Raw genomic sequence first — 25,687 nt, forward strand, 5'->3', positions numbered from 1 at the left:
CACCTTATCAATGTCCCATTGCAGGTTCCTTTGATCTTTTAAAGAATTCAATTAATTCCTATTTTGGGATCACCTGCAAGTTTTGACCCTGCTCCCTCTGGACCCGAATCCAAATCATTGATATTCACAGTGAACAGAAGTGATCTCAGAACTGAACCCTGTGGGACCCCACTAACCACTTCCATCCATCCTGAAAACCTGCTCTGAGCTCCTCATCCCAGATTTCTCCCTTCCAGTTAAACTTCAATCCAGTTTGCTGTCCTCTCATTAATTCCATAACCTTAATCTTCTCACGTAACCTCCTGAGTGGCAACTGGTCAAAGTCTTTCCTAAGGTCCACGTACACCACATCTACCACATTTCCCTACTGACCGTATCTGTTACCTCTACAAAGAATTCTATCAGATGATCAATCAGCCCTTTTGAAATCCATGTGGCTATTTTTGTCTATTTTATCTTCATCTAAATGTGTGGTCCTTTCACTCTTGATCTAATTTTTCCCTCCTACAGATGTTGAACTAACCATCCTGTAACTGCTCGGATCAGCCTGTCTCTCTATTTATAAACAAGTCCTGGAGTGACCACTCTCCAGTGCCCGGCTCACATTGTGGTGGAATCTGTGATTTCAAAGCTTTCATTTTTTGAGGCAGGCACTAACTGAACATGGAAACCGAGAAAGGAAACCGACCCTCCCAGTTTCTAAGGAAAGGAGAACGGAAACTGAGATTGGAAACCAAAACATCTGGGCAGACTGAATCTGGCTGAGACTATATAAGGGGGCGTAGAGCCATCCAGGCTGGTTGATGAGCTCAATGGTGTAGTCCAGGCAAGGTGAAAACAGAGGCTAGACCCAGAAGCTGAGAATAAGCAAACATTCAGTCACTGTTTCTGTTACTTGAAGATAACATTGACGGATCTACACTATCCAGACCGAGTTGTGGAAATTCTGCAGACGTGGGCCATTTCTGGGGAAGACTGTGCCTGTGAAATTCAAGTTGGTTGTGTGCAGCTGTGGGGTGAGGATTAGGCAAGCTCCTCGAAGGAGAGGAGCTGAACAATTTTTTCTAAGGAAGACTGAGTTTTGAAGGAGTGTGTGACTGAATTTACTGGTCCATACGCTGAATGGACTGTCAAGCCAATTTGTAAGATGCATCTTACTTGTATCTGCCCTTTAATGTGTAACTTATAGTTTAGATTAAAATTGACCACAATTTACCTGTTAATTCATGTTTAACTTACTCCAGGTGTATAGGCGATTATCCAAGATAGGAGCTGTTTGCTTTATTTGACTCTTGTTACTAAAAATTCTTCTATTTTGAACCATGGAATCTTGTGGCTTCATTCTCTTAGCAAATAACTGGGATTTCAGATTTCTTATTTTTAAAATAAATCACCTGGTCTCCACCGCAATCATAACAAAATACATACAGTACAGCCTGAAACATAATTTCTGGGATATTTCTAATCTCCTCCCTCAGGATCTGAGGATGGATCCAGTTTGGTCCTGGCTTTTAATCTTCCGTTAGCTTAAGGAACTGATCTTAAACTTTCCTTTTATCTAACACAATAGTCACTCAGCTCACTCTCAACCCCTTCAGCATTCACTTCCTCTGACCTCCAATAGACACCAATGTTATTATTAAATATCTCCACTAATTCCACCAACAAGCTAATAATTGTCTCCGCCCACCTCATCTTTAGCAAGTCTCATTTTATATTAATGTTTCGCTGAATATTTTCCTCCTTTGCTTTTTTCATTATTACACTCCTTATAATGGCTCTTTTGATGGGTTTCTGACACTTTATTTATCTAAGATATCTTAAAACTACAAGCAGTTTCCTTTATCAACGAAGTATTCTACACCCAAAGAATCTCCTTGTTTGTGGCTTTTTCTCACGCCCTCAGCAAACCTGTTAGTTTAGGGGCACTTACCAGATGTCTGCCCTGTCCTTCTGATTCCCTGTGTCTCCAATTCTGCGGTCCCATCAATCTGAAAATATTTCATATCTTCTTCATCCAAGGCGATATCTCCCCAGAAACGCACTGTTAAAATAGAGCAAAAAGAAGCAGAGTGGGTTCGACGGCTGTAAAACATCAAACCTGTGCAACAAAAATAACTCGGAGAGGGAACAGGATTTGCGAATATGGACGACAGTTCCTTTATTCCGATTGTCTCTGTGCTTTTAGAGTCAGAGGGTGGAATTTAATGCCCTTCCCCAAGATGAGTTTGGAGGGGGGGCATTTAATCGGGCTAGAGGGTGCAGGGTGTCCCGACTAAGTCAGGGGTGGGAAGGCTCGTGTATGGCCTTCCTGCCCCAACACGGTTAAGTGGGCCTCATTCTGGTGATTACCCAGCCTGCCCCAGGGCAGTCGCCAAGCGAGAAGCCCAAAATGCAAAACCCCACTGAAAGCCATCCCCCTCCCCTTTCTTCCAACCCCACCAGTCACACCTTCCAACCCCCACCCTACCCTGTGGCCTGGTCCATCGATGATCCTGGGCATCTGCTGGGTGGCTCACGGGGTAAACAAGTTCCTTACATCACCCCCCCACCCCCTGCCCAAAGCCTGAAATCTGTAACCCTTAGTTGTTGTACCTTCAGCCAATGGGATCAGCTTTTCCTTGTCGACCTTATCTAAACCTGTCATTATCTTGTCCGCCTCTATTAATCTCCCATCAACCTCCTTTACTCCAAGGAGAACAGTTTCTCTAACCTAACCCTGTCGCTAAAATCCCTCACCCCTGGGACCATTGTGGTCAATCTTCTTTCATCCTTTCTGGACCCTCACATCCATCCTGAAGTGTAGTGACCAGAACCAGATGCAATACTCTAGTTGTAGTCTAACCAGGGCTTTATAAAGGCTCAGTATAATGCCCCTGTTTCAAATTTTGATCGAGTCTCTCACTTATACTATAGTAAGTTTTCACAGATACCAGTCCCAATGTCTCGCCCAGGTGCACAGCCCTGGTGTGTGCCTGCGTAGTGCCTGGTACGTATTTTCTACATTACAACAGTGGCTACACCCCCAAATGTACTTCATTGGCTGTGTCACACTTTGGAGCATTCTATTAACAAGGACAGTGTTCTATAAATGCATAAAAATAATCCCTCGGTCTCTGCAATCCTGCTGTGTTTTACAGAAAGCCATTGAAACAAACTTAATACATCGTCATCAGAGAGCTGCTAAAGGGAGATGCAGAGAGGGCAGTGTTAGTCTCAGGTGAGACACACTGGGATTTGGTACAGGGGAGTTCCAGAGAATCATCTTGTTCATGGTAATCATCATCATGTGGAAGTCTCTCCTCTCCTGCATTAGTTTGAGGTCAGTCTCATTGATCTTCAATCATTTGAATTCCCCTCCCTTACCAGCACACCGAGGGGCACATCTAACACCCGAAATGGACAAAAACTTCCCTGACTGCAGGTCTGGTAAGTGCAGCCACATCCCACCCCTACACTTAAACAAGCTGTGAGATTCTGAAGGCTGTCACTGGGATAAAGGGCTCAAGCTCCCACTCAAAGGAATTTTTACCCCTTTATACCTCCACAACCCACCCTCCCACTGCCACACTCCCCACCTCACCCCCACCCCAGAATCTATTAATTCTTTACGTATATAGCCCACTGGCAATTCTCCTGAACCCTATTCAAGTGGCCATTCACAAGTTGAAAACTACAACACTATTTGACCATGAAGAACATCACAGTCCCATCTTCCTCCAAAAGTACCACAAGCACATATTCCAGTCTGGATCACCAGGAGCACGAACCCTGATCAAAATGCCATTCCTTCACTGTCACTGGGTCAAAATCCTGGAACTCCCTCCCTAACAGCACTGGGGGTGTACCTACACCACATGGACTGCAGCGGTTCAAGAAGGCAGCTCACCACCACCTTCTCAAGGGCGATTAGGGATGGGTAATGAATGCTGGACCAACCAGCGACGCTTGCATCCCAAGAACAAATATAATAAAGGAAATTACGCTTCCCTAACCCAGGAGAACCCAGGAGAACCCGCAACATCTCCCAGTTACAACACTGAAAGCACAGACTGTGTCCCCCCAACCCAGCAACACCCTGGCCTCTGCACACTGCATTTTCAATGGAGAAGGAGCCTGCCACAAGGGTTTAAATGGCTCCAGGCTCACCCATTGACTCTGGGCGATGGACAAATAACAAAAATGGGAGAAAAAGACAGCAAGACCAAAGATATAAACTCCCTCAAATTGCTGAGTCACTCTGACTGGTGGGTAATCATTTCAGTCAGAATTTCCACTCCTGCTCAATACCTAGTGGCACCTGCTGAAAGATATATACGTGCGCAAGTGGAGAATGAGTGAGTGAGTGAGGGTAAGATGGAGAGTTTTATCTCCAAGCTGGAGCAGTGAAGCTCCGCACAATGAGGTACTGGGGGGCTCGCTGTCTCAATAAGGGCAGAAAAGTGCTGGAGACCAAACCTATAATCCTCAGCGATATCTGCGCTCCTTTAATCCTGGCCTCTTGTGCATCCACGGGTTTAATCGCTTCACCAACAGCGGCCATACCTTGGCCCCAAGTTCCGGAATTCCCTTCCTACACCTCTCCACCCCTCCGCCCCACCCTCCTCCTTAAAACCTACCCCTGTGGCCGAGCCTTTATTCACCTGTCCATGGCTCGGTATCTTGTTTGATTAATGTCCCTATGAAATACCTCGGGGCTGTTTTACTGCAAGGTGAAGCAATATGAATGTTAGTAACAACAAGAAGAGGCAGATTTGTAGAGCTCCCACTAACAGATCAGGGAACGTTAAACACAAGAGCAATATATCCTTGGCTGGCTGCCTCCAGTTTAAAAGAGGTATTTACAAAATCACAAATACAGTGTAATCCAGGGAAAGCAACTGAGTTCTGCTGTGTACATTGAAGAGCCTAATTGTTCCTTCATCTGCTGATGTCAATGTGGAGCAACAACTATAATTTGCATTCAGGTGATTAAAGCTAGATAATTGCACCAGAGTGAGTGGAGTTTATTGCCTACCAGGCATCAAGCTGCGATATTTCCTATGGTCTGTTTTGGGCGATTACAGTAGAGAGTTTTCATTTTCCATTTGTGCATCTGGTGTCCTTATTCACCATGGTTTGTGTGATTGCGATTTCAGGGTGTCCATGAGCCTTGCAGCAGATAAAAGCTGGACATCCTCTGCACTGAGTCTGTCACAGGGTGTTTGTGACTTCTTGTCAACTCCATTGGGTTTTCAAAGATTCTTCAGGGTTGGAGTCCTATTGCTGCACCCACACAGGGGTGCAGACAGGCCGGTGTGACTTTAAGCAGTGTTGAGGGAATCGCTGGATGTTTTCTTCAATTGGTGGAACTTCGCTGGAGTCACACAGTGTCATGGTGAATGGATGGGGGAGTGATGTGTAACAGCATGGGCAGAGAGGGTGCTACGGCTGACTTGAGGCTTCCAGTGATACAGAGCACTGCAGTTTTCAGTTGGACATCGATGGCTGGGCTGTGGCTATTCTGCTCAATAAAGCTACACAGCGGTTGGCTCCAGAGGACCAGCACCGATGGCCGAGATACTCATGCTGGTGTTCCCCAGCTTGTACTCACCAGTGGAAGATTTCACTCTTCACATGACCCACTCCGTTAAGTGAAGGATCACGACTAATGTCATCATCCTGGTAATTAAACATAGGTTTTCAGAGCCACAATCACCAACCAGATCATCCCATCAAACACTCAACCATTATTTCAGAGATCTTTCCTTAAGAGACTGGGTAGTACAGTGAGTAAATCACTGGCTTTTCATCTCTGCAAACTGCATTCCAATTAAATAGTTACAACCTGGTTATTTGCAGCCACAGGCCCAGGGCATAATATAATCAACAAGTACAAACCTCCCACAGAGAGGGACAGGATAGTTAATATGTGGGAATCGAATGCCATTACATCCTGAACAGCAGGATAAGGAGAGCTCCCTACAGAGAGGTGTGAAGGGTTATAAGAGAATCAATAGGGAGAACCTGGTTCAACTGGTTGGAGATTACCAGGTAAAATAGTAAATGAGCAATGGGGGATCTTCAAAGAGGTTTGGTGAGGTAACAGAGATGGTTGATGAGGGTAATGTGGTTGATGTGGTGAACATGAACTTCCAAAAGCCATTTGATAAATGCCACATAACAAGCTTGTCAGCAATGTTGAAGCCCATGGAATAAAAGGGAAAGTGGCGTCATGGACATGAAATTGGCTGAATGACAGGAAACAGAATGAACAGTTGCTTTTCGGACTGGAGGCGGATTCATCGTGGGATTCCCCAGGGATCAGTGTTAGGACCCTTGCTTTACTTGTTATGTATTAATTACTTTAACTTTGGTGGATGGGACACAACCCCAAAATTTGCAGCTAACTCAAAACTTGTAAATATTGTGAACTGTGAGGCGGATAGCGATAGATTTTAACAGGATATAGACAGGCTGGTGGAATGGGTGGGCACATGGCTCGATGAAATTGAAAGTGTGAAGTGGTACATTATGATAGGAAGAACATGGAATGGTAATATAAAATAAAAGGTATAATTTGAAAGTGGGTGTGGGAGCAGAGGGACCTGGGGGTATATGTGCATAAATCATTGAAGGTGGCAGGACAGGCTGGGAAAGCGGTTAACAAAGGCATATGCGATCCTGGGCTTTATAAATAGCAGCAGAGTGCAAAAAGGAAGTTATAATGAATTTCAATATAAAAAAAACTGTTTTGGCTTCAGCAGGAGTAGTGTTCCCAATTCTGGGCACCATGGATTAGGAAGGGTTTGAAGGCTTTAGAGAGGGTGCAAACAAGATTTATGAAAATGGTTGCAGGGATGAGGAACTTCAGTTATATGGATAGATTGGAGAAGTTGGAACTGTTCTCCTTAGAGAAGGTTGAGAGGTGATTGGATGGAGGTATTCAAAATCACGAGGGGTCAGGAGAGAGTGGATAGGGAGAATGAGAGGACTCAGATTTAAAATGATTGGCAAAAAACTAGATCCAACACAAGGGAAGACTTTTCTTTACACACAGCAAGTGGTCAGGATCTGGAATGTGCTGCCTGAGAGTCTGATGGAGGCAGGTTCAATGGTGATTTTCAGAAGGGAATTGGATAAGCCACTGGAGGAATAACATTTACAGGGCCCAGCAGGAAGGGTAGGGGAGTGGAACTCACTAAATTGCTCTTACAGAGAGCCGGCATGGGTAGGAAGGGCTGAATGATCTCCTGTGCTGTAACAATCCTACTGTTCAACAGACTTAGCACATTCCAATGAAGGAGAAAGGATGGAAATCCAAAGGTAGAGACTTAAAAATAAACAGGAAAAGGTTTACACTAATCACCAGGCTCACAACAGAGAATCAAGCTGAATACAGTAAGTCCCCATTTTAAGTCGTTTCGCTTTAATATCTGGCAGCGAACGGGGCCCATATTCTTATTTAGCATCCCAAGTTTCACTTTCGAGTTATTTTACACCATGCTCGATGTTGGGTCACATGACCAATGGGCACCATTTTGGATCTGCTGCTCCCTGACCCGTCCTCTCTCCAGCGTCCGGCTTATCACAAGTCGAAGCTGCTCTTCCCACTTCTCATCACTCATCTCTAAAGCACTCGCTCACAGCGACGGTTCGAGGGGGAGAGGAGAAGGAAGCGGGAGAGGCAGAGAGCGGGAGGCTCAGTGAGATGGAGGGCCCACAGTGACCAGGAGGGTCAGGGGGCAGGATGGAGGGCAAGCGGGAGGTTCAGAAAGCAGGACTGACAGTGAGTGGGACATAAGGATAAAGTTAGCACATTTCTTTTATGTTGTTTCATTGATTTTAATGTAATAGTTGTTTCCTTTACCAATGTAGGAATGTAAAGTATTTTATCTTATGGGGTATAATGTTTTAAAGGTTTTTTTCTGATGAGAAAGGTCCTATGGAACCTAACTACAGCTTTTACATTGATTGTGATGGGAAAATCTGATTCGTTTAAAGTCGCTTCATTTAAAGTTGCACTTTTCAGGAACGGAACTACAACATAAATTGCGGACTTACACTACAGAGAGTGCAAGGCAGGTCTGAAGAAGTAAGGAAGGAAAAAAAGTGTGTGAGAATAGATTAGCAACTAATATAAAAGGAATACCACAGTCTTTTGTAGACATATAAAAATTGTCCACTTATGTTCTTTAGGGAAGGAAATCTGCCATCCTTACCCGGTCTGGCCTACATGTGACTCCAGACCCAAGGCAATGTGGCTGACTCTGAAAGGGCCCTGCAGTTGGCAAGTTGGCAGTGGCTCACCACTGCCTCCTGAAGGGCAATTAGTGATGGGCAAGAACTACTGGCCTTGCCAGTGACGCCCACATCCCATGAATGAAGTAAATTTGAGTAAAAGAATAGTCAAAGGAAGGGTGAGGATGGACCAAGATGGAGATATTCTTGGGGCAGAAGACCTGGACTTGGGTATAATTTCAAATTGCAGATGATGTGAAATTTGGAAATGTGGTGAACAGTGAGGAGGGGAATAACAGGTGTCAGGAGGACAAAGACAGACTGGTGAAGTGGGCGGATACATAGCAGATGACAGGTGGTGTGAAATTATACATTTTGGAAGGAGGGATGAAGGGAAGCAATATAAACTATATAGGGTTTCTCTCATTTTTATGGGGTTGCAGGAATGGGGAGACTTCTGGTGTCCCCCAGGGATCTATCCTTGGTCCCTCCTATTTCTGTTACATGCTGCCCTTGGGTGCATTGACGGGCAGACGGATCTGGGTATACAGGTCCACAGGTCACTGAAAGTGGCAACGCAGGTGGATAAGGTAGTCAGGAAGGCATATGACATGCTTGCCTTCATTGGCAGGGGTATTGAGTATAAAAGCTGGGAAGTCATGCTGCAGCTGTATAGAACCTTAGTTAGACCACACTTGGAATATTGCGTGCAATTCTGGTCACCACATTACCAGAAGGATATGGAGGCATTGGAGAGGGTGCAGAGAAGGTTTACCAGGATGCTGCCTGGTCTGGAGGTTATTAGCTATGAGGAGAGGTTGGAGAAACTCGGATTGTTCTCAATGGAGCGACGGAGATTGAGGGGCGACTTGATAGAAGCTTACAAAATTATGAGTGGCATGGACAGAGTAGATAGTCAGAAGCTTTTTCCCAGGGTGGAAGGGTCAATTACTAGGGGACATAGATTTAAGGTGAGAGGAAAAAACTATGGAGGAGATGTGTGGGGCAAGTTTTTTACGCAAAGGGTAGTGAGTGTCTGGAGTTCGCTGTCAGAGGAGGTGGTGGAAGCTGGTACTATAGTTGTGTTTAAGAGGCAGCTTGACAAATACATGAATAGGATGGGAATAGAGGGATACAGACCCCGGAAGTGCAAAACGTTTTAGTTGATGGGCAATATGATCGGCGCAGGCTTGGAGGGCCGAAGGGCCTGTTCCTGTGCTGTACTTTTCTTTGTTCTTTGTTCCTTGACATCATCCAAAAACAGGGTTTGTTTCCACATGTGATGACCCTCTTCACCACCCCTCTCAACCTCTCCACTGTCTCCAAATTACCAGGTTCTTGCCCAGCTTCCATTCATTGCCTCCAATCCCTGCTACAAACTTTATTCCCTAGCTCCTGACGTCATCTCTCTTCTTGACAACTGTCTGAGACTGAGTTAAACTGGCTGCAACCTTTATGTCATGTTTGACCACAAGATGCACTTCCAACCACATATCTGGGCCATTGCTGAGATTACCTATCAGAGCACTGGGCTTTACCCTGCCTCAGCTCATCTACTACAGAAACCCTCAGCGATGACTTTATTACTTCTAGACTTGATCACAGCAGCACACCCCTGTCCAGCCTCCCAAACTCTGTCCTCAGGAACCTTGAGCTTATCCAAACTCTGCTTCCCATTTACTGACTTATATTAGCTTCTGTTCAAGCAGCTCCTCCATTTTAAAATTCTCATCCTTGCTTTCAAACCCATCTGTGTCCTTGGTCCTCCTTATCCCTTTTAATTTCCTCTAGCCCCACAACTTCCTGATATATCAGAAACCATCATCAGCCAGATGTGCCGAGTGAATGATCCCTCTCAGACCCACGCGTTCAGCCCCATCAGTCTACTCTCGACCACCAGCAGTGATGGACCGTGGTGTCAACAGTGCTATCAAGTGGCACTTACTCAGCAATAACCTGCTCACCAATGTTTCAGTTTGGGTTCCGCCAGGGCCACTCAGCTCCATCACAGCCTTGATGCAAACCTGGACAAAAGAGCTGAATTCCAGATGTGAGGTGAGAGAGACTGCCCTCGGCAACAAGGAGCCTAGCAAGTTGAAGTCAATGGGAATCAGAGGAAAACTCTCCATTGGTTGAAGTCATACTCAGCACAATGGAAGATGGTTGAAGACCAATTATCTCAGTTCCAGGACATCACTGCAGGAGTTCCTCAGGGTAGTGTCCTCAACCCAACCATCTTCAGCTGCTTCATCAATGACCTTCCGTTCATCATAAGGTCAGAAGTGGGGATGTTCACTGATGATTACACAATGTTCAGCACCATTCATGACTCCTCAGATACTGAAGCAGCCCATGTCCAAATGCAGCAAGACCTGGATAATATCCAGGCTTGGGCTGACAAGTGGCAAGTAACATTCACACCACACAAGTGCCAGGCAATGACCACCTCCAACAGGAGAGAATCTACCATCTCCCCTTGACATCCAATGGCATTACCATCACTGAATCCCCCAATTTCAACATCCTAGGGTGTTAATTCATTTACGAGAAACTTAACTGAACCAGCCTTATAAATACTGTGGCTACAACAGCTGGTCAAAGGCTGAGAATTCTGTGGAGAGTAACTCACCTCCTGGCTCCCCAAAGCCTGTCCACCATCTACAAGGCACAAGTCAGGAGTGTGATGGGATACTCCCCACCTGCCTGGATGAGTGCAGCTCCCACAACACTCAAGAAGCTCGACACCATCCATGACAAAACAGCCCCGCATGATTGGCACCCCATTAACCACCTCAAACACTCACTCCAACACCACTGACATACAGTGACAGCAGCGTGTACCATCTATAAGGTGCACTGCAGGAACACAGTAAGCCTTCATTGACAGCATCTTCCAAGTGAGTTCTATCCACCACCCCCTCTCGCTCTCTTGTCTGTCCTTTGAGTTGAAGATGACCACGTTGATCATCTGGGGTGTTTGGTAGGCTTCTGGTGGGTATGTAAATTACTGCTAAGGCCAATCTGTGCCCTGAAAGTTCTGATGCAAATAGGACAGGATCCCACAGGCGACTGAGTTTTGGACAAGTTGCTGCCTCGGGATTTGTGATAGATAATGGATAACAAGTGATGGAAAGACGGTGAATATGACCTGCGTGTGAATTGGATTGTATTGAGGGAGAGTCACACATCGTCAGCCTCACTCTCTCATCATGACCTATCTTGGTCCAATGGCAAAACCAGCTGGCTGGAGATAGATCCAGGTGCAGTGGGTGACCAGACATCTTCTGCGTCTCGTCATATTATATGTGTTCCACAACATGGCGCTGGCCCATCTTCAAGGCCATTGGACCTTAGATTGGTCTCATCCGCTCAGACTCCCAGAATCAGTCTCCGTGTGCCAGGATAGACAAATCCCCAAATTGCGCATGGGTAGGAGGCCTGAGGGTGCCCTCACCCTGGTTGGGCTCCTCTCTTGAAGCAATTTATGGGGGCGTGTCCACTGTCACATGCTAACAGCTACTCAGAGCCACAGGTGAGAGTTGGGTGAAGGCGAAGACCAATACAGAATGAGACACTCCAAAGGCTGCAGCAAGCCCACCTGTGAGAAGTGCCACCCCTCCCTTAAACCCCTACCACACAGAAGGACAAGGGCAGCAGACACATGGGAACATCACCACCTGGAAGTTCCCCTCCAAGCCACTCACCATCCTGACTTGGAAATATATCACCGTTCCTTCACTATCGCTGGGTCAAAATCCTGGAACTCCCTCCCTAACAGCACTGTGGGTGTACCTACACCACATGGACTGCAGCGGTTCAAGAAGACAGCTCACCGCCACCTTCTCAAGGGCAATTAGGGATGGGTAATAAATGCTGGCCCAGCCAGCGACACACACATCTCATGAAAGGATAAAACTGTGCTCCTCCAATTCTGGCCTCTCGAGTATCCTCGATTTTAATTGTTCCATCACTGCCTTCAGTTGCTGAGGTTCTAATTTCTGGAATTCTCTCCTAAAGCTCCCTGTTTTTTTTTAACCTCTCTTTCTCCCTTAAACACACTCATTCATTCAGCGCTTCCCAAACTTTCTCTCAGTGTGACCCCATTTTACTGCCCCAGCATGAAAATTTTGGAGATATGAGAGCTGTTGAGTGTGGTGGGGAGTGAGTGAGGGGGGGAGGGGGGGCTTTCATTTGTTGAGCAGGGCGAAGGGGATGGTACAGGTGCCGGTCGGACGGGATAACGGGATAGAAATTGTTCTTTCCGCCAGCGTTTTTTTACAGCAGCAATCAGCTCTCAAAGAGCTGTCCATTAGGCCATGCCCACCATTAGAAAAAAAAAGGCAAGAATTTAAAGGGGCCTCGCAGCTGCTAGCTCCAGAGCAGCCATTGCTGCCTCAGAGTCCGTGATCTCAAAATCATGTCCCGTAACCCCACTGGGGGTCATGGCCCACAATTTCGAAAATGCCGTATAAAACCTACATCAGCCTTAATATCTCCTTCCATAGCTTGCTGTCAAATTTCATTTGCTAATGCTGCTGTGGTACATGTTGGGAGGTTTTGCTATGTGAAAGGTGCTATATAGGTGCAGGTTGTTGTTGAGGTGGACGTACAGAAACCTGGGATGGTTGCTGGATAGGTTGACACAGCTTTTACTTAAGCATACAGGATCCTTAGCTTTATAAATGGGGGCGCAGAATCCAAAGCACCAAACCTTTGCTAAACCTTCATTAAACGCTGGTTAGATCCCAGCTGGGGAGCTGTGTCCAATTCTGGGCATCACTCAGTAAGAAAGGTGTCAAGATCTTGGAGAGGTTGCAGAGGAGATTTACAGGAATGGCACCAGTAACTTGAGTCGTCCGTGATGTGGAGAGACTAGAGAAGTTGGGATTGCTCTCCTTAGAGGAGAGAAGGTTACGGGGAGATTTACTGGTGGTGTCCAAAATCATGAGGGGCTTTACTAGAGTAAATAAGGAGAAGCTGTTTCCAGAAGCAGAGGTGTCAGTAACCAGAGGTCAGATTTTAAGGGAATTGGCCAAAGACCCAGATAATAACTTTCAAATGGAACTGAATAAAAATTGGAAGTGAGAAATTTGTAGGATTATGGGGAAGAGCAGGGGAGTGCGTTTAAATAAGATAGTTCCTTCAAAAGACCAGAACAAGCACGATGGACTGAATGGCCTCCTTCTGAGACATATCATTCTCTGATTCTACAAAGTCTTTGAGCTGGAAAGAAAACAAAATACATCCACAGTTCCTGTGGATGCTCAGGGACCTGCAAAGTGTACAGGCACTCTGCTCACCAACCACCGTGGGTTTAAAACAAAAACAGAATTACCTGGAAAAACTCAGCAGGTCTGGCAGCATCGGCGGAGAAGAAAAGAGTTGACGTTTCGAGTCCTCATGACCCTTCGACAGTTCTGTCGAAGGGTCATGAGGACTCGAAACGTCAACTCTTTTCTTCTCCGCCGATGCTGCCAGACCTGCTGAGTTTTTCCAGGTAATTCTGTTTTTGTTTTGGATTTCCAGCATCCGCAGTTTTTTTGTTTTTATCACCGTGGGTTTAACTCTGATGGTGGCTGTGGTTAATCACACGGTGATCCACTGGAGGGGGATCAGGTGGATCACTGAGCCTTGTTTATTTACACCCAGGAGCAGCCAGTACCTTATGCGAGGCAGGAACAAAATTCAACGAGAAAGTCAAAGGAACTTTTTAATCCCGTATCCAATGTCAAATCTGATATCGGGGACATCCCACAGTTTAAGGCCTGGAGCAGAGAGGCTAAGGTAGCATTGAAAACGCTCCTGAGAGACACTGTGAGAAATGTAAAGTTAGCTCTCTGTCCTGGAGTCGCTCTCGCAGATGCAGGACAGACGCTGAAAGACTTGCTTCCCAGTGTGCTGCTCAGAAACAGAGCACAGTCAGCAGTTCTTGATCGCTGCAACAGCTCAGGTGCTATAATTGGCCTCAGTCCCCCTGAGCAAGGGAGGAGAAGAGTCAGCCCAAGCTCCTGATCAATACTCCCCCCCCCCGGAATGTCAGGCGAGGTAGGGTGTCGCAGATGTAAATGTTGTTCACTATCATACAGTCTACTCAATATCATAGTCTACTGACCATCATACAGTCTGCTCATTATCATACAGTATGCTCAATATCACAGTCTGCTGACCATCATACAGTCTGCTGACCATCATAGTGTCTGATCACTATCATACAGTCTCTTGACTATCAAGCTACCTGCTGACTCTCATATAGTCTGTTCACTATCATACAGTCTGCCCACTATCATATAGTCTGTTCACTATCATACAGTCTGCCCACTATCATATAGTCTGTTCACTATCATACAGTCTGCCCACTATCATTCAGTCTGATCACTATCATACAGTCTGTTCACTATCATACAGCCTGTTCACTATCGTACAGCCTGCTCACTATCATATAGTCTGTTCACTATCATACAGTCTGTTCACTATCATATAGTCTGTTCACTATCATACAGTCTGCCCACTATCATTCAGTCTGATCACTATCATACAGTCTGTTTACTATCGTACAGCCTGTTCACTATCACATAGTCTGTTCACTATCATACAGTCTGTTCACTATCATACAGTCTGTTCACTATCATATAGTCTGTTCACTATCATACAGTCTGCTCACTATCATACAGCCTGTTCACTATTGTACAGTCTGTTCACTATCATACAGTCTGTTCACTATCATTCAGTCTGATCACTATCATACAGTCTGTTCACTATCATATAGTCTGTTCACTATCATACAGTCTGCTCACTATCGTACAGCCTGTTCACTATCGTACAGCCTGCTCACTATCATATAGTCTGTTCACTATCATACAGTCTGTTCACTATCATTCAGTCTGATCACTATCGTACAGCCTGATCACTATCGTACAGTCTGTTCACTATCATACAGTCTGTTCACTATCATTCAGTCTGATCACTATCATATAGCCTGTTCACTATCGTACAGCCTGATCACTATCATACAGTCTGTTCACTATCATACAGCCTGTTCACTATCGTACAGCCTGCTCACTATCATATAGTCTGTTCACTATCATACAGTCTGCCCACTATCATACAGTCTGCCCCCTATCATACAGCCTGTTCATTATCATATAGTCTGTTCACTATCATACAGTCTGCTCACTATCATACAGTCTGCCCACTATCATACAGCCTGTTCATTATCATATAGTCTGTTCACTATCATACAGTCTGCTCACTATCATACAGTCTGCTCCCTATCATACAGCCTGTTCACTATCGTACAGCCTGCTCACTATCATATAGTCTGTTCACTATCATACAGTCTGCTCACTATCATATAGTCTGCTCACTGTCATACAGTCTGCCCACTATCATATAGTCTGTTCACTATCATATAGTCTGTTCACTATCATACAGTCTGCTCACTATCATATAGTCTGCTCACTGTCATACAGTCTGCCCACTATCATACAGCCTGTTCACTATCATATAGTCTGTTCACTATCATACAGTCTGCTCACTATCATACAGCCTGTTCACTATCATATAGTCTGTTCACTATCATACAATCTGCTCACTATCATTCAGTCTGATCACTATCATACAGCCTGTTCACCATCATACAGCCTGTTCACTATCGTACAGTCTGTTCACTATCGTACAGCCTGCTCACTATCGTACAGTCTGTTCACTATCGTACAGCCTGCTCACTATCGTACAGTCTGTTCACTATCGTACAGCCTGCTCACTATCGTACAGTCTGTTCACTATCATACAGTCTGCTGACTCTCATTGTGATCGCTTACACATCAACTTGTACCAGTTTACATGCCACAGGCATTGGGGTTTGGCTCTTAGGTGCAGGCAAGCCTCTGCAAGCACACCCAACTGGCCATGTACCCAGAGAGGAATCATAACTAACTGCACCCGTACCATACCCCCCCACCCCCGCCAGACTCCTGTTCTGAACAGGGACCTGCTTTCCAGTGTGGATTACAAGACAAAGGTCAGGACGTGTCCAATGGCTACTCTGGCTGAGGTCTGCTCACTCAGTCTGTGTAGCTCAGTACATCCGAGTCTTGCCTCACCCTCTGAACCATTAAGCCAAGCTGTTTATTGACATCAGCAACTTGCAGCCTGGAGATGCGGGGTACAAGCCCTCACCGTCCCTGCCCCCCACCAACCCCACCACCCCGCCACCCCCTCCAATCCCATAAATGAAGCAAAACGATCCATTTGAGTATCAACTGTGAGTCTGTGGGTAACACTCTCACCTCTGGGTCACAAGGTTCTAGGTTCAAGTCTCATTCCTGGGCATGAGGGCAATAATAAAGGCTGGCACTGCAGTACAGTACCGAGGGAGTGCTGCACTGCTGGAGGTGCCATCTTTCCGTCGAGACGTTAAACTAAGGCCCCTACTGCTTGCGCATGTGCAAAAGAACCCACGGGACTATTTCGAAGAAGAGCAGGGGTGGGGGGGGGGTGGTATTCTCCCCGGGGTCCAATAATTATCCCTCAATCAATACCCCCTGAAACAGATGATGTGGTCAATGCTACATTATTGTCGGTGGGATCTTGCTGTGCATAAGTTGCATTATGACACTGACCAGACTTCAAAATTAGAACATTAGCTGCAAAGCACTTTGAGACCTTTGATAGTTGTGAAAAATGCTATTTAAATTCAAGTTATTCTTTCCATACAGTGAGCTAATAGATTGAAAACGTTGCAGCTAAGTGGCTGAGCACTGCAGTTATTCAAGACACATTCTGAGTGAGAACCGCATAAAGTGCAAGACTATCGCCAGAGAAAAGTTAATTAACTCCAAAGACTGAAAACTCGAAAGCCACAGAAACAATATTGAATTGAACAGTGTTTCCTGAGTGCAGTCATTCACTAGATAAATATTCAGGTCACATTAATAAACTTTGGCAGGAGCATGCTGTGTCCAAACAATAGAGGGATTGTCCACTGACACAGCACCATGCACTGCTACGTTTCACATTCATGCACTGGGGGCTTTCAAACCAAACACCACAGGCAAACAGTGGCCACACTGAGAATCTATTTCTATTAAAGGGACACCACCCTCACAGAAACAGTGTTTGGCAATATATTCCAGGGGCGAGAGACAAGAAAATAGACTATAATACAGTGCTTAATGCCACAGAGATCTCACATCTAACAGGAGGGGAGGAGCAGAGAGATCTGGAGATAGATACACTGGTCCGGAGGGGTGGTGGTGTAGACACACTCTGACCCAGGAGTACAGACTCCCCACCTTCTTACCCAACATGCCACATATTGCATGGTGGTACCTCAGTAACATCACACAGCTCACCCCTATCTCAGCTCATGTGCTGTTTTGTTGAATCCTCATTCATGGCTTACTTACCTCCAGGCTTGACTATTCCAGTGCACCCCTCACCAGCCTCACATTCTACCCTCCGGGGGTGGGGGGGACTTTATAAGGGTGGGAAATGTGACTTGGTTGGACAGGATGGGAAACTTTGATTTCCCAATGGAGGGTTGAGGTGATAAAGTGAGCGACGTGTTTGTGGCATGTTGAGGATAACACTGGCCTCTGGGCGGGGTTCTACTTGGAATACATTTGCATTTCATGAATACCCATTAGTGTAAATTTAATTATGTCCTACCTTCAAGATAAAGTCAGCAGTGGACAGAAATTTCATGGCATCCAGTTCACAGTCACTTAAGGATGGCATGCCCCATGCTGGCTTTGTGGAGTTGGTTTCCTTAACTCTACAGCACAAGGGAGGGGAGCATGAGAGTGGCAGCTTGCATGGTGGCTCGGGACTGGCAAGGGCAAGTAACTTGTGAGGGAGGGGTGTGGAGTAGGTCAGGGGCATGGAGGAGTGAAGTGAGAATGTCCTGGGCATAGTGGTAAGGTGAGAAAATGAGGGGCCTAAAGGCTGCTCTTAGTGCCACCCAAATAGGGTCTATCTCAGGGTGATGGCTGACAGGGTCCTAACAGGGAGTGAGTTCATCTATAACCTTTCAATTACCCCCACTGAGAGTGATCTCGGACAATATCCTTTCTGATACAGAGAAGGGAGGGCCAGCTAAGCCGACACGTTCAGCCATGTCCCACAGAATGGTGGGAACAACACTGGGCGCTAACATGAACATTCAACAAAGGGTGAACAAAAAACACAACATTGTTTCTTCCACAATAAAGGAAATGTCCCTAACTCCCCTGTATGTGTCAAGCATTGGGCACACTTAGCTCTCTGACTAAGCTAGTCTCAACAAATAATGATGCACACACGAATAAAGCAAAACCAAGGTAATGTGAGAGCTCTACAAGTGAAATTTAATTTTGAAAAACACCCCCCCCGTGCCACCTATGTTCATGGAAATGATGTTGGAGAGGAAAGTTGTGACTGTGAGGCAGAGTCTCCCTGTTTGGCCAGGAAGCTCCTTAACCGGCCACCTGGGATGTTGCACTGTCAGCAGACAGTGCCTTTCAACAATGGAAAGCTTCCCCATTACTAAATCAAACATGTGTTGCATGCACGCCACTGGCACTTAGAATGTTAACTATAATCGTATGGGAAAAAGCTAGTGGAAGTGGCGTACGGGTCCTGATACGCCATTGGGAATAGCACACTGTTGACAAATCCCCAGCCTCCATAAACTTCATCCAAAACTCTAGGCAATGCTTCAATTTTAAAATTCTCATCACTGTTTTCAAATCCTTACATAGCCTCACCGCTCCCTATCTCTGGAATCTCCTCCAGCCCCACAATGTACTCATTCAAATTCTGGCCTCTTGAGCATCCCTGATTTGAATTGTTCCACCATCAGCTATGGCCCTAAGCTCTGGGGTTCCCTCCCTAAACCTCTTCACCTCTCTTTCCTCTTTTAAGACACTCTTTAAAATCTACCTTTTTCTCTAAGGTTTTGACCATTTGACCTGACATCTCCCTCTGTGGCTCAGTCTCAAACTTTTTTTTTTAATGCTCCTGTGAAGTGCATTAGGCAGTTTACAACATTAAAGGTGCTATCTCAGTGTTGTTGGGTGAAGATTCAGGGAGAAATGCCCGTGAGAATGTCTGCCAATGTCACAAGACTATAGAATTTGCCGGAATCCTTATTGAACACATCTGTACTGTTTAGTACGGGAAACAATTATTGGAGATTGATAAGGACAAAAATGCTGTAGTCAGAAGAAACATGAGACAGACAATCGAGTGTCCTCATTCCCGCTTCCTGGTCAATAAGCCAACCATCAGCCTCTGACCCACTGTCCAAACTCTACCCAGCTCCAGATACCCTTTAGGAAAGAGTCCCTCATTAGGCCAGAGATGGGATCTTTATCCTTCTGCTGGGCTGTATTTTTTTAATTCATTCACGGGATGTGAGCTTCGCTGGCTGGGCCAGCATTTATTGCCAATCCCTAGTTGCCCTTGAGAAGGTGGTGGTGAGCTGCCTTCTTGAACCGCTGCAGTCCATGTGGTGTAGGTACACCCACAGTGCTGTTAGGGAGGGAGTTCCAGGATTTTGACCCAGTGACAGTGAAGGAACAACCGATATATTTCCAAGTCAGGATGGTGAGTGGCTTGGAGGGGAACTTCCATGTGATGGTATTCCCATGTGTCTGCTGCCCTTGTCCTTCTAGATGGTAGAGGTCACAGGTTTGGAAGGTATTTAAGCCCAGTTCTCAGAAATCTTGTTCAGTTTTACTCCTTCCTCCTCACAAGACACACTGACCGTTGGCCAGAGTTTACAGTGGGGGGAAGGGAGCAGCAGATGAGCTGTTTGGGGGTTCCACACCTATGTTGCTATGTCGGACGTATTAAAGACATCAGGTTCTCCTCCCACAACAAATCTGCCTGTCTTTTCCGAGCTTGGAAGAAACTGTATGGGCAATTGAATCCTTCCATTGAATTGAATCCTTCCAGTGAGTGTCACCATTTTGAATGCACAAAGTCCTATGGTAGAGTAGCGGGAATCTTATGCAAGATGTAAGCGCATGGAAATCCAGAATTCCCTTTACACTCACTCTGTCTCCTATCACCCAACCATTTTCCAACCAATGTGGCAAGGTTTTCTCCAGTTTCATTTGCTCTCATCACTGTTAATTGTCTCCTGTGCAACCCCTTCTGAATGTCTCCTGAACATCCATTTTGTGAAGTTCAAAGACACTCAACTGTTCACCATGTGAAGTGAGCTCCTCGTTTTCCAATTAGGGGCATCTTAAGAAAACAGAAATTGTAGGAGATCCAGTTTTTACTGAAAGGGTAGGAAGTTTGTGGAGCAGATTACTGTCACTGGTAGTGGAGCAAAGAACCTTAATGAGTTTCAAGAAGGAACGAGACAGGTTCTCATCAACAAATCTGATTAAATGTTAATACAATTACACCACTGTGGATAGGTGAATTAGATGGGCTGAAGGTCATCTCCAGTTTCACAGCTGCTGCTATATTACCTGGGACAGAAGCTTGGTCCCCTCCCATTCTGGTATGGGGTCTGATCATTCCAGGAGAGTACTGGACAAGCAAAGTCAAAACCCAAATTAAATCCAGGTTCAAATGATTTAATTTGGGTTGTGAATTTGCAGCCAGATCGCTGACTCTCTGAAAGGAAGGTACTTTCCCCAGGGTCACCCAAAACCATCACTGGGCCAGAAAGTTCTATCAGACTCAGGACCTGTCATCAACAAACAGTCACAAACTATAGCTGGAACTTCTACGCACACAGGTCACACTGCAGAAACATGGAGAGCGAGGCCAACACATCACATGGGCCCTACTACCAATCCACCCACCCATGACTGAGCAATGAAGGTATTGTGAAATGAAAACACACAGGTGTCAAGTTCAATTCCGAGTCTGTACTGAGAAAGCTAATCTGAAAAGGTTGTAACTCAACCCTTCAAATCTTGGAATTATACTGGAGAATCTGTGCCGGACCCTCTACACAAGGCTTACATATTCTTCCTGAGATGCACTACCTCGAATTGAGCACAGTACATCAGATGGCCAGTCTGACCAAGGGTATACATCTGAAGCTACACTTCCTCCCTTTTGTTATCAGCCCCCTTGAGATAAAGGCCAACATTCCATGAAGAAAGAGTTTGTTTAATTTTCTATTGTGTTGTTAGCCAAGTACCCTAATCAACTTCTGATCAGTGTCAAACAAGACAGAGCAGGAAGATAGGGAAAACAATCAGAAGCCGAGTTAACAGTCGCTAACTAAGCTTCAGGCAGGTTGAACCTTAAGATCAATAAGCTGCCAGGTGACCCGTGTGTAAGGAATTGTACAAAAACAGGATCTTGTTTGGCTATTAAATTAGACATTGGACATTGGCTATTAAATTAGACATTAGACATGGGCAGGAAAGAGTTGGCTGTATAAAAGAAATAGTGAGATTAATTGACTGATTTTTGGGGAACTGGAGCCAGCAGTGTTACAACTTGTGAATATGCCACGTGTGTATATATAGTTACAGCTTATTTTAGGATATTTCACGTTCATGGGCAACTAATGAGATGTCTGCTTGAATTGTGTAAAGTTGTGTTAAGTTCATTATTACTCCAAAGTCCATAAGTGCTGCACTAACGTCTTACAAGTTGGTAGAATTCCTGAAATCAAACAATAAAATATCCACCAACTCTACTAGAACCTGGCTGAGAATCGCCCAACTCCTGCCTCCCTCCCCATCACCTCCCTCCCCACCTCCTTCCTGTCTGCTTGACAACCTTTGACCCCGTTATTCTTCCAGCCATTTGAGAAACATAGGAGGGTTTTCTTATTAAACAAAAACGGTGGATGTATTTTACATCTTGAAGAGCAATGGACCATTAATGCTGAAATAAATATCCAATTTCAGGCCACTTGTGAATATACATGGACGACCGGGCAGCTGTGTGGGGTTTGTCTGAGGCTGTTGTTGGTTAAGAACTTCTCATCCAAACTTTAATCAGGTCTCTTTGCGAAAGGCCCACTTTTCTCAAATAAAGCATCTCAGCTCCCTTGGTTTGGGTCTTCCTTAAATCCATTGGTTTAAGTCTTCCTTAAATCCATTGGTTTCTCAAAACTCGTGGGAGCAACAGTAACCCGTCCTCCCTCCCACTAAAGGATTAAGCATTACAAGGAAGAGAGAAAAGCATGTCCAGGCATCCAGTCACCTCCAAAAATTCAACAAGTGGTGACAACCTGTCACTCAACATCTGGTATACTAATCAAACAGTGTCAATGAGGGATACGCACCAGTGGCAGGAGAGCAGAGCAATAGTACAAGACTGGAACGACTACAAATCAAAGCCCATATGAGAAGAATTCACTGTTAGCGTGGCCAGTCAACACACATCTGCTTTAAAAGTGCATTTTATTACAATTCCACTCATACATGAATGGGACTTCGGTGAGGGTGGGAGGGGGAGTGCTGGGGAGGCGGGTAGCACCTAGTTACAGCTGCGGGATACACATCTCCCACATAAAAGCATCAAAGCATTCCAAAAACTCTCAATAATCTTACTACTGTAAATTAATATTAAGGTAGGATGAAGGCCAATTTGTACTAAAACTACCATCAGATCCTTTACAATCACCAGCTGTTTCCAGCCAGTGCCGCAGAAAACTCATCACTGTCTGGTTTGGAAGGGTGTTTTTGAACAAGTGTGAGCCATGGCATTTTTGAAGACTGCATTGATGCTTTACTATACCCTGTGTGACTGAACCCAAAACAGGTCCTGCCCTCAGCATGTGAAACCTCAGAGAACGAGTCCAACAATTTCATTTGACAGCTCAGGGTCAGAAAGATTCTTCTCCTTCTTCATCCATTGAATCTCAGGGATAGCAACACAACCCACTCCCAACCCCTCCTACCACACACCCCCCCCCCCCCCCCCCCCCCACCCCACCCAGAACCCCAGTCAAGGCAGCAGAAACAACTCACACAAGGTCCAAATGGCAGAGTTCATGGTTAGAGAAAAACTGAAGACATTTTGCTACAAAGGTATTTTCCTCATTAATTCTCAATCACTGATGATTCACGTTGCGAGATTCCTTGAGCGACAAAATCAAGGAACTGAGCTGGTGCAGACATGATGGGCTGAATGGCCTCCTTCTGCACTGTAACAGTTCTGTGATTCCGTGAAAATAAAAATCTTGCGTCTTCTCAGACCAGGGATAAAGCTCTTTCTAGACTTTCAGGCCAAGTTACTCAATGATAGATACTCATTCATCTTACAGTCACTCCCAGTATTAGGGCCACCAGCATGAAGTACATCCTAACACTCCACTGGTTGGAGTCATACCTAGCACAAAGGAAGATGGTTGTGGTTGTTGGAGGTCAGTCATCTCAGCTCCAGGACATCACTGCAGGAGTTCCTCAGGGTAGTGTCCTCGGCCCAACCATCTTCAGCTGCTTCAGTAGAGCAGCAGCCAGTGTACCAGGGACTGTACCACTGTAAGGTGGCCAGAAGCAATGACAGTGAGACCTCCTTCCTGGCCTCCATTAGTGGCTCATGGTACTGTAATGTCTCGTGTTCTAGGTTGGCATTAACTCAGAGAAGCCAAACAATTCCACACCAAGTTCCAATGTACACAACACGAGTTTATCAATGTCATCATTTTGGACTATTTCTGCTTCATATCAACTTGCTCCCCCACTCCAATCCAGTGCCTGATTCCCAAAACAGTCATCAGCCCCTCCATCCCCTGTTAAACTCACCAAATTCAACACTAACTTGATTGTACAGGCACCAGCCCCCAGCCCCCCACCACCCAAGTGGCCATTCTTCATGTGTGTGCCCAGCTTCTGCAGGTTATTAACCCTATTTAGCACCACATCATCAAAGCCTGAACCTGCAAGGAGTTGCCAGGGGAGGTGAGGTGGATCCTAATTGGAAGTGGGATCCCTGGCTTTTCCCCATCCTCCCTTGCTGGCGGTCACAGGGATGCCTGCTGGCCATTCCTGTATGATTGGCCCAGTGCTACATTACAGGCTTCCCTCAATCGCTGAGGCACCAAATGCATTTAACATAAGGGAATAAGTCAGTGGGAGGGAATAAAGGAGAAGGTCAGTGGAGGCTCATGTGGCCTCAGTGCTACCGTTGTGTCAATCACAGTTAAGGCCATCTGGGATCAGTGCCTTCTTCACTCACAGCCCTTTCTACCCTTCCAATCTCAGTTCCTTCTGCACCCCTGGAAAAAAAACTTTGCCTCAATTCACTTACAGCTGCAGCTTTGGAATCCCAACTGTCTAGCCTTTGGCTCTCACATTGACCATGATATTTCTGCAGCTACAGATATGGTCTGCCACGCCAGCCCTCATTCTCATCCTAGATGCACTCGTCCCCATTAAAACCATTGCTCTCTCTCACCCTGGCCTCATCTCCACTCCCTTAAATCCAAGGGATGCAAACCTAAACTTAGCTGGCGCACGACTGGGTCAGCCATTCCCCATCAGCTCCTGGCTGGACCACAGGCCACATGACTGGATCCTACTCTACAAGTCGAAAACATTCACTAATCCAGGGTCATCCTGGAATGGAAAGCCTGCACATAGATTCTTTACTCTACTGAAAATCATCTTCTTATACCCCTCACTTCACCTCCAACATCAAGTACAGTACGAGGAGGGGTCATGGACATGTCACTAAGACTGGGACAATTCAGTCAGCTGCCTCTGTCATATCACTCCCTTCCCCTCGCCCGACAGGCCAAACGCCTTAAATTGCGCCCTCCCCATTCGAGCCCTGAACTCACATCTTTCTCTAGTTTCCCTCCTATCACACCTCAAGCCCTCGTCAGCTCATCTTGTCCATGAGACCCACCTCCCGCCCACTCGACCCTAACCTTATGAATCTAACAACCACCAATGATGGGGCAGTTAAAATCGGGGATGTTCAAGATGCTCCAAGCTTCTGGTCATCAGTCCTAAGATCTTGTGAGGCTCAGTGTCAAATTTTGTTTGATAATGCTCCTATGAAGCAGCTCAGCCCACTTTATGATGTTAGAAACAAGGTGTTGGGGGAGATAAAAGAAATGCACTGCCTGATTGGGTGATGGAAGCAGATTCAATAATCACCTACAACACAGAATTGGATAAATATTTGAAGGAAAAAATCCAGGCGATGGGGAAAGAACAGGGCTGCGAAATGAACTGGATAGGTCTTTGAAAGGGTCAACATAGAATTGGTGGGCTGAATGGCCTCCTTTAGTGCTGTAATTGATATATATATACATATAAATATCTCCTCCTCCTTCAGGTAGCACAGCCTAAGAGGGCTTTGGTGATCATGGGCTTCAATTGGATTGGTCCATGATTATGCTTGGCAAAGGACTGCAGTGGTTGTCACTGCCTTCGACAGTATCACAGAATCGTTACAGTGTGGAAGGAGGCCATTCAGCCCGTTGTGTCTGCACCGGCTCTCTGAGCATTTTAACTTAGTGCCAATCTCCTGGCTTTTCCCTATAACTCCT

The 25,687-nt window shown here is 45.7% G+C and overlaps 1 protein-coding gene across 1 annotated transcript in view; it reads right to left on the bottom strand.

The window, feature by feature from the left end:
* The window catches only part of LOC121270718 (tolloid-like protein 2), a 689,999-nt gene that overhangs the window by 641,332 nt on the left and 22,980 nt on the right, over positions 1-25,687 (bottom strand). The window contains exon 2 of the mRNA XM_041176081.1: positions 1,934-2,044. Coding sequence (XP_041032015.1) covers positions 1,934-2,044 — 111 coding nt within the window. The remainder of the gene's footprint in view (positions 1-1,933; positions 2,045-25,687) is intronic.

This window comes from Carcharodon carcharias, chromosome 28, assembly GCF_017639515.1.
Source record: "Carcharodon carcharias isolate sCarCar2 chromosome 28, sCarCar2.pri, whole genome shotgun sequence".
Taxonomy (NCBI): domain Eukaryota; kingdom Metazoa; phylum Chordata; class Chondrichthyes; order Lamniformes; family Lamnidae; genus Carcharodon; species Carcharodon carcharias.